At 52.8% G+C, this 13,498-nt stretch overlaps 1 protein-coding gene across 11 annotated transcripts in view; it reads right to left on the minus strand.

Annotated features, from left to right (window-relative positions):
- Nucleotides 1-818: 818 nt before the first annotated feature.
- Nucleotides 819-13,498, minus strand: part of Cep164 (centrosomal protein 164) — a 71,398-nt gene continuing 58,718 nt past the window's right edge. For 9 of the 11 annotated variants that reach the window (XM_074066662.1, XM_074066661.1, XM_020153003.2 and 6 more), the window contains 18 exons: nucleotides 13,164-13,295; nucleotides 12,865-13,081; nucleotides 11,793-11,870; nucleotides 11,453-11,584; nucleotides 10,989-11,111; nucleotides 9,723-9,866; nucleotides 9,296-9,379; nucleotides 9,100-9,168; nucleotides 8,632-8,807; nucleotides 8,185-8,311; nucleotides 7,845-7,876; nucleotides 7,186-7,393; nucleotides 6,050-6,157; nucleotides 5,308-5,419; nucleotides 4,448-4,792; nucleotides 3,395-3,461; nucleotides 2,373-2,495; nucleotides 819-2,175 (listed from right to left, as the gene is read on the minus strand). In XM_074066662.1, the coding sequence (XP_073922763.1) occupies nucleotides 2,079-2,175; nucleotides 2,373-2,495; nucleotides 3,395-3,461; nucleotides 4,448-4,792; nucleotides 5,308-5,419; nucleotides 6,050-6,157; nucleotides 7,186-7,393; nucleotides 7,845-7,876; nucleotides 8,185-8,311; nucleotides 8,632-8,807; nucleotides 9,100-9,168; nucleotides 9,296-9,379; nucleotides 9,723-9,866; nucleotides 10,989-11,111; nucleotides 11,453-11,584; nucleotides 11,793-11,870; nucleotides 12,865-13,081; nucleotides 13,164-13,295 (2,374 nt within the window). In that variant the 3' untranslated portion in view covers nucleotides 819-2,078. Of the gene's footprint in view, nucleotides 2,176-2,372; nucleotides 2,496-3,394; nucleotides 3,462-4,447; nucleotides 4,793-5,307; nucleotides 5,420-6,049; nucleotides 6,158-7,185; nucleotides 7,394-7,844; nucleotides 8,081-8,184; nucleotides 8,312-8,631; nucleotides 8,808-9,099; nucleotides 9,169-9,295; nucleotides 9,380-9,722; nucleotides 9,867-10,988; nucleotides 11,112-11,452; nucleotides 11,585-11,792; nucleotides 11,871-12,864; nucleotides 13,082-13,163; nucleotides 13,296-13,498 lie in introns of those variants that run through there. The other 2 variants (XM_074066660.1, XR_012445608.1) reach the window with 2 other exon arrangements.

Here is a 13,498-nt window from a genome sequence, read left to right on the forward strand (position 1 = left end):
GCAGAAGGGGTTCAACAGATGCCAACTTGCTTGTTTCCTCCCTTCTTCCTTCCTTCCTAGAAGTGGGGACACTGGGCTGAGCTCTTTTGTGTTTCAAGTTGGTTTTCATGTGCAAACCTATGAAGCATAGTCACCTCAGTTGGTTCTCCTAGCAATTTTGTTGTTACAGATCCAAGACAGTATATAGGCTGTGCATCCACTAGAACAGAAAAAACCCCGCCTAATTTTGCCAGCTTAAAACTTGGCGGGAGGGGAGCTTAGCTTTCATTTATCTGCATAGAAGGAAGCCCACAGACCTATGGGAAATGACATGCCATAGGTCGTCAGCTGGTGAGTGGAAAGGAGGAGCAGCAAAGGGAGGGATAGAAAATGTCAGCACTTTCTGAGGACTGGCAGTGGGTAGAGGGAACTCTGGGGGAGCAGGGAGAGTGCAGGGCACCACACTTTACTGGGGACCCCAGACACTTAGAGGCCTTTGAACTTTGGCTTCTACTCATCCATAAAAATGGAGCAGAAAATATCTGCTCCATCAATGTCTACATTGTTGAGATGATTAAATCAGATACCCAGGGAAGTGTTCATGAATAGTAATTTTTCCTTCCTCTCTTCTCAGAAGGAAACATCCAAAAGAGGACACATTCGCATGACTACTTTGTAGAAAATGGACCTGCAGAGATTTAATTGATGCAGAAAACACAGGATTGTCACCAGAGTTGGTCATATCACATGAGCTATTCCCAAAGCACACAGAATGAGCCAAATAACAAAATGAATTTTTTCTGTGTATGGTCGGCTGATGCCGAAAATATCTCAAAAAATATCTGAGAGTACAAAAAAGCCATTTGGATCCCATTGTCTTATTTCATGGCAAAGGAAAGCTTGGTGGGACTGCTAGAGCTGGTTTCTGTGGGTTGGAGGGGCAAAGGCAACCCTGCAGCTTTGAAGACATGAAAAATGGAGGCGTTTTGTTTAAACAATGGAACAGATGTCAGAGAACATCACCTGCCACCCCTGAGGAGCTGCTGATGGGAAGTGGAGATGCAGGAAGCTGTGCCAGTCAAGCAGCAGCTCCACCTGGTACAAGGCCTCCCTGCCAGGGCCAGGCACCGGCCCAGCCCCTAATGCCAAGCTCTGGGAGAAGAGGCAGCAGTGGGATCAGGCTAGGGGTGGCACAGGTAGAAAAGACAGATGGAAACAGGGCCCATGGATACATTTGGATGTTGTAGGAAGAGAAAAACCGAAACAAGGACCAGAGGCCACCCGGTCTTTCCCTATGGCTTTTTGGTTTCCTAGAGAACGGGGGTGCTTAAGACCTGAGAGTTGGCTGGGAGGCCCAGGAAGGACCCCCCCGCCAAGACAAGGGGAGGGCCCGTGAGGAAAGCCCCAAAGAAAGCAGTGCCAGCCCAGGGAAATGAACAAAACTTCTGGGGCCCAGCCTCCAGCAGCCTCAGCAGGGCTCCAGGCAGATGAGCCCAGTGCCAAGATAGTCAAAAGAAAACAAAATGCTCAAGAAAGGAAACAACAAAAAAAAGAAGAAAGAGGAGACAGGGAATCTGATCTCTATGAGGCTGAGGTATTAAAGAGACGTGCAGGCCCAAAAGAGGCAGGTGCTGGGCAGAGACATGCTGGGAGGCCTTGTCTGGGTAAATTAAGGACCCCACACCTAACCTTCATGAAAGCCCTAAGCAAGGACCCGAAGGCCAGGGGAAAAACACAGCTATAGGATTCCTGCGGCCTCCAAAGGCAGCTCTTCTAATGACACCTTTCTCTCAAGAGGTGCCCACGTCCCTGAGGGCTCTCAGCAGCTTCACCTCCTCAGTGCTGCCATGTTCACACAGAAGCTCACAGAAGTCCACACATTTCAGCTCAAGACGGTCCGTGGTCACAGAGTAGCTTACTATTTCCAGCAGTATCATCCTTTTCTCCTACCCCTGGCTCCTGTAGTTCCTCCAAGTCTTGAGTGGGGCATGCGGCAAAGAGGACAGGAGAAGAAGGCTTTATCAGAGGGAGTGTCATGCAGGCAGTTCCTCAGGCACTTGGTCTGGGGGAGGAGGCCAGCTGCCCTGGCTCCCATCAACTCAGTGGCGATATACATTCAGTCTGTTGTTCTCATCCAGGCCCAGCTGCAGAAGCCCTGAAGTGGCTGCTGGCTTGGGCACTGAGGAGAAGAGATGTCTGGCCACAAGGTGAAGGAAAACTGTGAGGAGCTGAGCATGTCCAGGCGGGGGCCAAGAAAGGGTCAAAGGCCAAATAGGGTCCTCCTCGGATCTTGTTCCAATCTGAAAGGCACCAGTTTTTTGGTGGGAGGGGCTGGGTCAGCTGGCCACTACAACAGGGAGGGACTGGGGCCTGGGAACCAAATAAAAGGATACGTCTGGGGGTCGTTCCTGAAGTGTTCTAGCCACTTGCGGTTAGACTCAATCATGCCCTGAATGCTGGTGCTGCTCATCTCGGGGACTCGGGAATGGGGTCGCTGCAGGAGGCGGAGCTGCTCACTGGGAAGCGGAAAGAGAGAGAGGGTGTGGGGAGAGGAAGAGAGCAGACATGAGTGCAGGGAGACTTGCAGTAGAGCTAAGTGGAGGCCATGGCAGTGCCTCTTCCCTCTTCCTCTCACAGAACCATCAGCAGCCTTTGCAGGATCTCAGCAATCCAAAGCTGCCCTTGTGAAAGACAAGTACCAACTCCTAAAAAGGAAGGTGGTGGCTGCCTCCGTCCCCTTCCTGGGTGCTTGCTGCTGACATCCACTCCAGACTCCCACATCTGCCTTTTCCAGGCCGATCTCATCAGCAAGAAGCTCTCGTCTGTCAACTCAAATACTTGCCCAGCCTTGGCTCCCAAGCTTGCCTCCCAAAGAGACGGAGGGGGTACTTGTATTTGGGGCCAGGGTGGGGGATACATTTGGCAAAGAATGAGATGAATGGGAAATTAATAACAGGTTTAAATAATTGCCTGTCTGTCTCCCACGTGGGGTGTCCCTCTCACTCCAGATGTTGCGCGGCAGGACTCAAGCAAGAAGGGGACCGAAGAAAGCAGACAAAGAACTCAGTGGCAAAGACAAAGGCCAGACTCCAGGGCTGGAAGGGCATTAGGATGGGCCAGTGTGCAGGGGTCCCATGCGGGCTGATTCGCCCCCACAGGTGCCACAGGACAGCTTCTTTGTAGAGTCCCATCCACACTGGACCTCAGCAGTAGAGACCTGACTCTTGGCTGTGGGTGGCGCCTCAGATCTAGGCAAGGCATGGGCAGCTCTGTGGACTGGGGACCTGCCTGGCCTCCTAGAGCAACAGGACCTGGAGGTCTGCTCCCTTCCAAGGTCCCCTTAAGCCCAGGGAGGTCCCCCCAGCCCAGGGTGGCACAGTGATTATAGGGTCTACCCTGAGACAGGGAGACTTACCTGACAGATACGTAGCCCAGTCTGTTCTCCAGGGGAGTGGGACAGCTGCTGAGCAATGGGATACCAGCTGGCAAGTGGGAAGAGAGAGTTCTGAGCCAGCAGTGGGTCAGATGAGCCAGCCCCAGACTGGGCCAGCCACCTCCCTGCTCACCACTCCCTCCTGCCTCTGGGGATAAGGTAAACATACATAAGCAGAGAAAGTTCCAGTAGTTGAAAGTGAGATGAGTGACAGGCAGGAATTGTCCTATTTATTGTATTTCTAAAACTTAATCCATTTTTCAATTTGGGTTGGGCCAGAAAGAAGAGAGATTTTTACATTTTCCCTCAAATGACTATGTCATTATCACTTCTCACATTCCTTAGCAGGGCTATGAGACCAGGGGAGACCATCAGGCCCAGCAGTAAGGGGGAAGCCAGACAGTCAAGGGGTCATAAGCAGAATTCTGCAGTCATGAAGAGATGGGGTCAAAACCTGATTTCTGGGGGCTGGCAGAGTAGCTCAAGTTGTAGAGTACTGGCCTAGCAAGTGTGAGGCCCTCAGTTCAAACCCCAGTACTGAAAAAAAAAAAAAAAAAGGTTTCTTATTCACTTACTGGGCACCCTGGAACATACTACTCAACCTCACTGAGCCTCAGCTAACTCATATATAAAATAGGAATAATTACTCAAAATTATGACATGGTCTAAATGAAAAAAATGTCTATATATATAATGCCTGGTCCATAATATACTGCACAATATGGTAGCCATTACGATATGACGAGAAGGATCTTTTAGATTTTGTTGCACTCTAGAATACGTAATAAAGGCTCCAAGAAGCCCAGCTTCCATATAAAGCTTCCTGACCCACAGAACCTCCAGCTGTAGTGACACCAAAGGTCTTCTCCACCAGAGACCCCAAACATATCCAGTGGAAGAAACTCAGAGGCAGAAGCAAGGGGTACATGAAGGAAAGAAACAGCAAGAGCAGGAGAAAGAAGGCAGAAGCAAAGGGAGGGGAGGAGGAAGAAAGCAGAGGGCACAGCCCAGAGTAAGCAGCTGAGGGAGGCTCACAGGGAAAATACTTGCGCCACTTCTCCAGCAGGAAGTCATCCATTGTCTGCACCTTGGAGGAGGAGAGCCTGGGGCCCAAGGCTGGGTCCCAGGCCCACTGGGTGGACGTGGGTGTAACAGAGGATGAGGTTGAGACCCTGGCCAGGGAGGTGTAGGTGGGGCTGGGGGCACTCTTGGGGGACCGTGGTGAGAAGGAAGCTGGCGAGGAAGTGAAGAGTGGTGGTGGCTGAGAGTTGAGGCTGCCCAGCACAGTGAGGACTCCATTGAGCTCACTGCTAATCCGCTGCAGGGAGCTGCTCAGGTAGTGGATCTTGTTGGGGAAGATGGAGATGGGGGTTGAGGTGACTGAAAGGAAAGAGGCACATGGTGGGGAAGGACTCAGGTTCTGGAAGAGCCCAAGCCCAACAAGCACCCCAGCACCTGACAGGTGCCCCTCGCTGTTCCTGCAGACAACAGTTCCTCAGCCTTGTGAAGGGACAGAGGATGGACGGCAGGATTGTTCCAGACAGTGCAGATACTGAAGCAGGAGCACAGCACCCAGAGACAAGGTAGCGAGATGGTCCTGCCCAGCTGCAGGCCAGAGTGGCAGAGGGCAGGCTGCCTCCAGGAGGCCGTGAGAAGAGAAGAAGCTACAGGGACACACTGCACATCCCAAGGCTTTCCCTGGCCCTTTAAGCCCTGCATGCAGCATACTCAGGTGGCTTCACTCCTTCCCTAGTCCAGACACCAGGTCACACACTTATCTGGCAAGGCTGAGGGAAGGGGAATGGACCTGGGTCCACACATTGTTCCTTCTCCATGGATGCGGGAGACTTCACCCCTCCTCTCCCTCCCTCACTCCCTGCTGCACCACCACTCACTATGAGGCAGGGAAGAGGATTCAGAACTCTCACTGCTCATGTCTTCCAGATCACTGAGGTCAAATGTCACCTTCTTGGTGGAGGTTCCCCTCAGAGTGTCCTCATCTGAAGCCTGACGGGTAGAAGCAACCATTAGTACTGACCCTTCCTATGTGCTTTCTACCACACCGGCAAATCAGTTCTTCTGGGGCCCATGACTCCACCAGGCACCCTGAGAGAGGTGTACCACATAGGCTACCTCAGTAGGGAGACCAGGCTAAGAAAGCCCAACTGCCTGCAAAACAGGCCACAGAGCCTCCAGGACCAGACGGACCCCACTGACCTTCCCTACTATCCACCCAGAGTCTCTCCACCTAAGTATTCCTGTGGCCACACCTAAGCCTCAGGAGTGTAGGGAAAAATGTGCATGGTCCCAGAGAAGGTATGGACACATGTGACACCTGTCTACTCTCCACACTCTAGTCACACCTCTCCTAGTAGCATGCAGGGAAGGACAGGGGCCAGTCCCCTTCTCTGACCCTTGACAAGAGGGTGCTCAGGACCAGCAGCACAGTCAAACCCACAGACGTGTTGACAAACAGCCGATGCTACTGCCATTTCACCAGCCAGGAGCCCAAGCCAACACCAATTCTGGATCTGAGAGGCCTAGTTCCCACTCATCCAGGACCAAAGAACCCAAACCAATCCCAGGAGTGGAAGAGGGAGACAGGGCCACACTGGGCTATGTGGTCACAGGTGATACCTCTTCCAGAAGAGAGGATTCCAGCTGATTCAGCTTCTCTTCCTTCTTCTTTAGCAGGTCATGGCCTTTTCGCATGGCAGACTTCATCTCATCCAGGTGCCTGGTCTCCTGCAGATGGGAACAAAGGGAAGGAAAGCTAGAGTCCTAGCTCTTCCATTTGCTGACTGACTGGTCTTGAACAAATCACCTGACTCTCAGGTTGCTCATATGAAAAGGGGAAATATGATTTTTTTCTCAGTCATGAGAACTAAATCAGAGTATGTTACATGTTTAATACCACACCTACATCTAGTAAATTCTCAGATGTTTACTGTTAACCAAATGGTTATTATTGTCACTGCCCCAACTAGCTGCCACCACTCCAGCAGCAACAGCCTGGCCATAGTTGAGAGGGATCAGGCAGGGCTGTAACAAGGTGTGGGGCAGCATGGACACACGCAAAAAGCCGGCCCTTTTTGCTCTGCTGCCCCAAGCCAAGCATAGGTGCCACAGAACCTGAGTCCCTCATCGGTTCTAGCACTATCAGAATTCTAAAGGCTCAGGTGTGACCCAAGAGAACCCACTCTGCTGGGACCTCAAATGGTGCAAAGCCCTGCCACACTAACTAATGATGATGAAGTCTCTGCCTTCTCACTGCCAAATTAGACTATCAGAGAAGCAAACTCAGTTTTATGATGAATGTGTCTGAAAGATTTTCATTTATGAATGATGTTTCAGTGTATTTGAATGGAAAAGCAGAGCATTGGATTTGAATTTTTCTTCATCTGGAAAGTGGGAGTAAATGGTTGAGCGTCCCTTATCCAAAAAGCTTGGGACCAGAAGTGTTTCAAATTTTGGAGTTTCAGATTTTGAAATATGCAAGTATTCCAAACAGACTTTACTGGTTGAATGGATTTTCAGATTAGGGATGCTCGACCTGTACCATCTTGCACATTGTATATGGTGAACATGAGGATCAATTTACTGTCAGAGTTTGCACACCATGCGTTGCCACAAAATGCCAGTGACCTAAGGGTTTATGTGGCCTTTCTCATAGTATCCCCAAGAATGATCGGCTGGAGAGACCCAAAGTTGAGGATCTGGTAGCCCCAGGCCTCCCTGCACAGGGTTGACAGGCTCTCCTCCAGGCTCCTGACCTCCTCCATGTTCTTGCGCACATCTTCCAGGACCTTGGTGCCTGGTGGGTCTTCAGCCTCTTCCTGGGCACTGGCCAGCTCGTGGCGCCAGTGCTTCTGGGCAGCTTTCAGAGCCGTCTGCCGCCTACGCATGGAGCGTGTCTGCCGTACCAGGAACTCCTTGGCACTACGCACAGCTATCCCTTCAGCAGAGAGGTAGTGCCGGACACTGTGAGAAGACAGGCAGAGTAGGCAAAGTGGAGAAGGAAAAGGGAGGACTGTGAGAGTGCTACTCTGGGGTACAGGGCCACTTCCTCAGCAAATGCTCACCTGAACACACACAGAAGCTGCTGGGCTGGTGCTGAACAGTATAGGGGAGGCCACTGTTAAACACTTAAAGCATGTGGCACATGCAACAAATAGTCCCCTACCCTGACCCTGCAGACAGATGGCCAGACACTCCCAGCAGTCTGACCCTCAACCAGAGATCATCAGAGACTAGCATGCTGTGTCAAAGGTCACAGAGGGCAGCAGCTTGGCTTAGCAGAAAAGATTCCTTCATCCTTGGGCCTCCCGCTAGAGCCAAGCCCACTAGTGGTCACTGTCAGTGATGCAGCTCTGTGATGCAGTTACTCCCTTACCCCTTCCTGGTCCCCTCAGCTCAGATTGTGGGAACTCACCGGTCCATAGACAGGTCGATTTCCTCCTTGCTCTGGAAAAGAGAAGATACCTCTGGAGTCTACTGTGGTTCTATGGACACACAGTAGAAAAGAGGCACTGAGTGCAGCAAAAGCAGACTCTGCAGCTCAAGAGACCTCGAAGGTTCTCCCAGTGGCCTAGACAAGGAAATGGCTGTGCCAGCTGCTAGGCACCCTTCACTTACAGGTGCCATCTGACTGGTATAGAGAGCAGGAGCCTTGGATTAAGAAAGGATGCCAGGTCATAAACAGAGCATAGCCAAGCCCCATCCAAATGCCCCGCCCTCCTGATGCTCCCCCACCAGCCCCAGCCCCAGCTCACTGTCCCAAGGGATCTCCTCAGGTCCTCAGTGTGGAGATCTGGCTCAAAATGTGGGGAAGCATTACTTTCCTCAACTGCCAGCTCCTTCAAGATGGCCCGCTTCCTCTGAACTTCGGCCTCTAGGCTGCTGTTGGTGGGAAACGGAGCGGGAGGTGGGGCTGAGAGGCAGGGCCATGGGAAGCGGGCCAGCAGCACACTGCTGCGGCTAGCTGCAGGTTCCCACTACCATGGGGAAGTGCTAAGGCGTGAAAGCAGAACCAGGGGATCTCCTGCTTTTCACAGTCAGCACCCAGCTCCCTACTAAATGCAGAAACACATGCCCTTCTGCCTGCCTTCCAAGTTGGGCCCTCCCTTCCTATTAATTGGGCCATGATGAGATGGGACCCAGAGCAGCAGAGGGCAGTGGCAGGAGATGGACAGGAGCTAGCTATAGGAGGCACATTCCACCTGAGGTGCTTCTGCAGCCTCTGACTCTGCGTCTGCAGCAGATCCACCTGGGACTCCAGCTCTATCTTGCGGACCCGCAGCTCTTCAAGCACCCTTCGGAGCTGCCGCTTTGACTCCAACAGATACGTGTGCTCCTTCTTCGCTTCCTCCAGATGCTGCCGTGTGACTGTTGTTTCCTAGGGACAGAGAAAAAGATAGGAGTACCCAGAGACACAGAAGGAAGAGGGCAGGGTGCAAGCAGCACTAGAGGATATGGAAGTCAGAAGAGAATGGGACAGGGATAAAAGTCAGAGTCACTGGGATTGGGGTGACCTCCCACCTCAGTCCCACTCCCTCTGGTTCTTGAGTTGTGTTCATGGAGTGGCATGATTTGTGGAATACTGACCAATACAGTTTGGAACCCCAGTGCCCTGGACAGAGCAGGTGCACAGAAGGTGAGATGGAGTGAAACAAAGGAGGCAAACAGACCTCCCTCTCCAGAGCAGCCTGTCTCTGCTCGTCCAGCAGCTGCTGCTTCTCCTTCCGCACTGTCTCCTCCTGGGGGAACATGGACCCTGGGCTGACTGCAGCGCCCCAGGCTGAGGGGAGCCTGCCCTCTCCTAGAGGTGTGGACTCCAGGGCACCCTGAGGCAGGGCATATCTACCCTCCATTCAACTCCCTCACCTGGACATTCAGCTGAGCCAATCTGGCCTTGACATCTTTAGTTCTGGTAGCAAGTTCCATCTCTAAATCTTGGAGTTTCCTCTCCTGCCCGGAAGTGTAATGAGAGAAAGACATAGGTGTAAAAAGGCATGAGGCATTCGCAGGGGCAGGAGGGGATCTGAAGCCCACCATACCACAGCACAACCTCCATGCTGGCTCAGGCTTCCTTCTTCCACTGTGGCCCTGCAGCCTCAGAACGTACCACACCTTACTGATTCCACTGAGGGCAAAGCCTCAAAGCCTTCCTTTCAAAGCCCATGGATGTTCCAGGGCCCAGAAAACAAGGGGGCAAAGATGCTCCCACTCCTGAGGCTGCCTCAGCATCAGCTGCCATCACTTTCTATCCTGCAGGGAAGTCTCCAAGGGCCTCCCAGCCCCAGGCCCTTACCTGCTCCCGCTGCCGGCACTGAAAGTCCTCAAGCTGCTGGTCCTGCTGCTGCCTCACAGTCTCTAACTCTCGCTCATGGGCCCTGCGCAGGCGCTCCAGCTCTCCAGTCAGGTGACCCAGAAGGTCAGCCCGCTGCTTCCTCTCCTGCAAATAGGGTAGGGCCATTGGTGGGAACCTGAAGTCTCCCCCATCCCTGCAGCCTTGGGTCAATAAGATCAGGGTCCCATCAGCTCTGCTCCCCAAGGCAGCTCTTAGAGAAGGGGAGCAGCACAGATAGCACAGACCAACCCCAGGAAGCATTCCCCCCCACTCCCCTCAGCTGTAGCAACGCTGGCCAGATGCCACGAGGGAAACCCCCTTTGGGGGCCTGGCTCTCCTACTGCCACATGGTGTACAACTTCTCTTTAAAGGAAGCCAGTCGATTATCTAATTTCAACAAGATCAGAATTGGTCTGTGAAGGGACACAGCTAAACTTGGTCGTAGGACTGCAATTTCTGCCCTGGAAGATTATAGGACGAGTCTGGGATGTGGATTTCTGTTACTGGAGCAAGACTCTAAAAGTCTTCCACAGGGGCCAAAAGTCACCACCCTGGCCCTGTTCACCATTCACTCCCAACATGAGCAAGCCAAGCTGGCTCAGGTCCACTAAAGCGACTTGAATTTTGTCACTTCAAAGCCAAGGATGAAGATGGGTAGACAGCTAAACACCATTTGGCTCTTGTCAGTCTATCTCTTGGTGTCCTGAAATTTCATGAACCTGGGTGGCATGGTTGGAGTGACTAAAACTGAAGTCTTTGGAGTCAGACAGCTACACTAGAAACCTAGCTCCTCTATATGTCAGGAGGGTTAGTCTTGGGAAGTGACTTGAACTGTCCAGGTCTGTGTCCTTATCCCTAAAGTGGAGACAATGACAGTGCACATCTCCCAAGGCTACCTACCATGAGGACTAAACAAGTTAAGATGCCTAAAGTGCTCAGAGCAGCACCTGGCACATAGAATAAGCTCAGTACTTGTCAGCTGTTATGACCATTAAAAGGAAGCACAGCCTGCTTGAGAGAGAGGATGCACCTCTTCCTGGAGGGGCTTTCTAAGACTTCAGGAAAAAGTCAAAACACTGACTTCACCACCACAGGGTGCCAGGGTTCAGCCCTTCCCATGCTCACTTCCCCAAAAGCTGCTGGGAAGGACCCCAGGGCCAGTGTGCATATACATTTCTGTGTGTGTGAGCAGGTGCACACAAACGTCAGGGGATGTGGGTGAGCTACCTCAGCTTCATACCGCTCTCTGGCCTCGGCCATCACTTGCTGGTGTTCCTCCTTCATCTTGTCCATCTTCCTCTCGTGCTCCCTTTCCACCTCCTGTCGCTTCTCCCTCAGGAGGCTGCTGAGCTGCAAGGGAACATCAGGGATGCAGCATGCAGGACTGGAGTGGGCAGCACACAGGTCCTGGTGCACCTGAAGGTCTCACACATGCCTCCCAGTGTCCCAGGCACACACCACACACACACAAATCACACACAAGGCACCAAGGCATGCACATAGCCATATCGCACCACCTCCCCACAGGTGTATAGGGACTGGGGACAGAGAAGGACCTGACCTTGAGGAGGGTAGACATAGCAATGGAACCAGAAATGCCAAACCCACTGAGCTATCCACAGTAGAATGGAGCACACTCAAGCCGAATGGCCCAGCAAACTGGACTAGAGCTGACACACATCAGCACTCACCTCTTGCTCATACCCCATCACCTGATGAACCTTCAGGTGAGTTCTCTGCTCTGTCCATCCAAGGCTCTCCCACAGCTGTGCCTCCTCTTTCTGTTGAGCTTCCTCTATCTTCTTCTGGAGGCTGGAGACCACCTGAGGCAACAGCACACACTATGGAGTGTGACCCTCAGGGAGAAGTGGAGCCACCATGCAGGCACTTACTCCCAGGGACCCAGCACACATCCCAAGGACCTGCAGGGAAAGGGAGGCTTGCTCCCCATGGGCAGAGGTGGGGTTGAGCTCTCTGCGGAACTAGCATGCCCAGGCTCTGCCTTCTTGGGCCAGGCAGTTCACATCTCACCTCCTTGTGCTTGGCCTCCAGCGAAGTTTGGAGCCGCTCCAGCTCAGCACAGTGCTCCCTCTCCAGCCCTGCCACTGCCTGAAGAGCAGCAGAGGGCCTGTGAGGAAAGCAGGGCAGGGACACTGGGCAGTACTGATCACGGGGAAGGTGGGCCCAGGAAGACTGCCCTGAACTCCTCAAGATAAGGGGCCAATGGGAAGCACAGGCACAACTTTGTTCTGAAATAACTCTATCCCTAAAGTATCCAGATGACAAATGGATAGAACATGAAGGCCAGAGTAGAGAGGTCTTTCAGTAGGCCACAGGTCCTTAGCCCCTGCCTCTGGGCTGGGCCACAGGTACACAGTGAGCTCGCAGCTGTGAAACTCAAGCCAGGGAGGCTGGAGGTGTCAGCATAGTCTCTCTGAGCACTTGCAGCACAATGACTCTCTCAATGCAGCAGTTTTTCTGTGTCTAATAGCCAAAGCTCATTCCTCACCAAAATAAAAGTTCTATATGGCCTATTACTTCAGCATCTGACCTAGAGACAGACATAGGGTTAGAGGGAGAAGAGGACAAAGGAAGACCCCATACACACCAAAACACACACACACACACACACACACACACACACACACACACACACACACACGTACAGCCTCTTATTCCTAAGCATAGAAGAGCAGGGAAAAAAGTCACTATACCTGTCCCACATGGACAGAGGCAGGGCACCCTTGTCTCAATTCCTCTGATCTGGCTGAAGATCTTCCAATAGTGAAAGCTTCCCAAATACACAGTACACGTACCATCGAGACACTGCTGGCTCCCTGCCACTGACCACACCTTGCCCCACTCTGGGAGGCCTCAGGACACCTGCTGCGTCCTCTTCCTTACCAAGGAGAATGGGCCAGCACCTGCCCTGAGCCAAGTCAGGTCTACTAGGAGTAGTAGGCCCAGACAGTCAGCTCCTGGTCTCTCAGCACATCCGCGTGTGACACCATTGTCTGCCTGGCTCCTCTCCCTCTGCACTCGGTCCCTCCACAGGCAACCTGAGTTGTGTCAGGAAAGGGGAGGCCCCACTTGACTTGCTCACTTCCTTCCTCTCCCTTTCCAGCTGCTCCTTCAACTGCTGCAGAGCTGCTTCGTTCTCAGCCTTCAAGGTGGCCCGTGATCTCTTCTCCGAAGCTTCCAGCTCCTCCCTAAGCTGCTCCAGCGCCTGCCTGCTTTTCTGCTCCAGGCTGGCCCTCTCAGCCTCCTGCAGGGATACCACCTCTTCTCTCAACCTCTGCAGGGAAGCCTTGTGCTCGGCTCTGGGTAGACATAACAGAATGGGGACAAGCCATACACTTAGGTGCCCCCCATGGGGCGGGGCAGCTCCCCGTGTGCACTTACCTCATCTGGTCCTCATCTGCTTCTGTGCTGGACTGGACCTGGGCTCGAAACTGGGACAATCTCCGGTCTTCTTCCTCTCTCATTCGAGCCTCCTCCTCCTCGGCAGCCTTCTGCAGCTGCTCCTTCAGGGTGCTGAGAAGGCAAGGCAAGGCAGATTTATCAAAGGGATCACAGAGGTCTCTCCGGGTTTATTCAGACGTCCTACCTCCAAGAGCCCTGCGGCCTACATGAAGCATCCTCAAACAAAGAAGAGTCTGCTCTGTCTCTGGGTCCATGTATTCTCCCTCTTAGCGCATCAAGGTGGCAGGAAACTCTACCTACCCTTTGCCACAGCA

Source organism: Castor canadensis, chromosome 2, assembly GCF_047511655.1.
Source record: "Castor canadensis chromosome 2, mCasCan1.hap1v2, whole genome shotgun sequence".
Classification (NCBI taxonomy): Eukaryota; Metazoa; Chordata; class Mammalia; order Rodentia; family Castoridae; genus Castor; species Castor canadensis.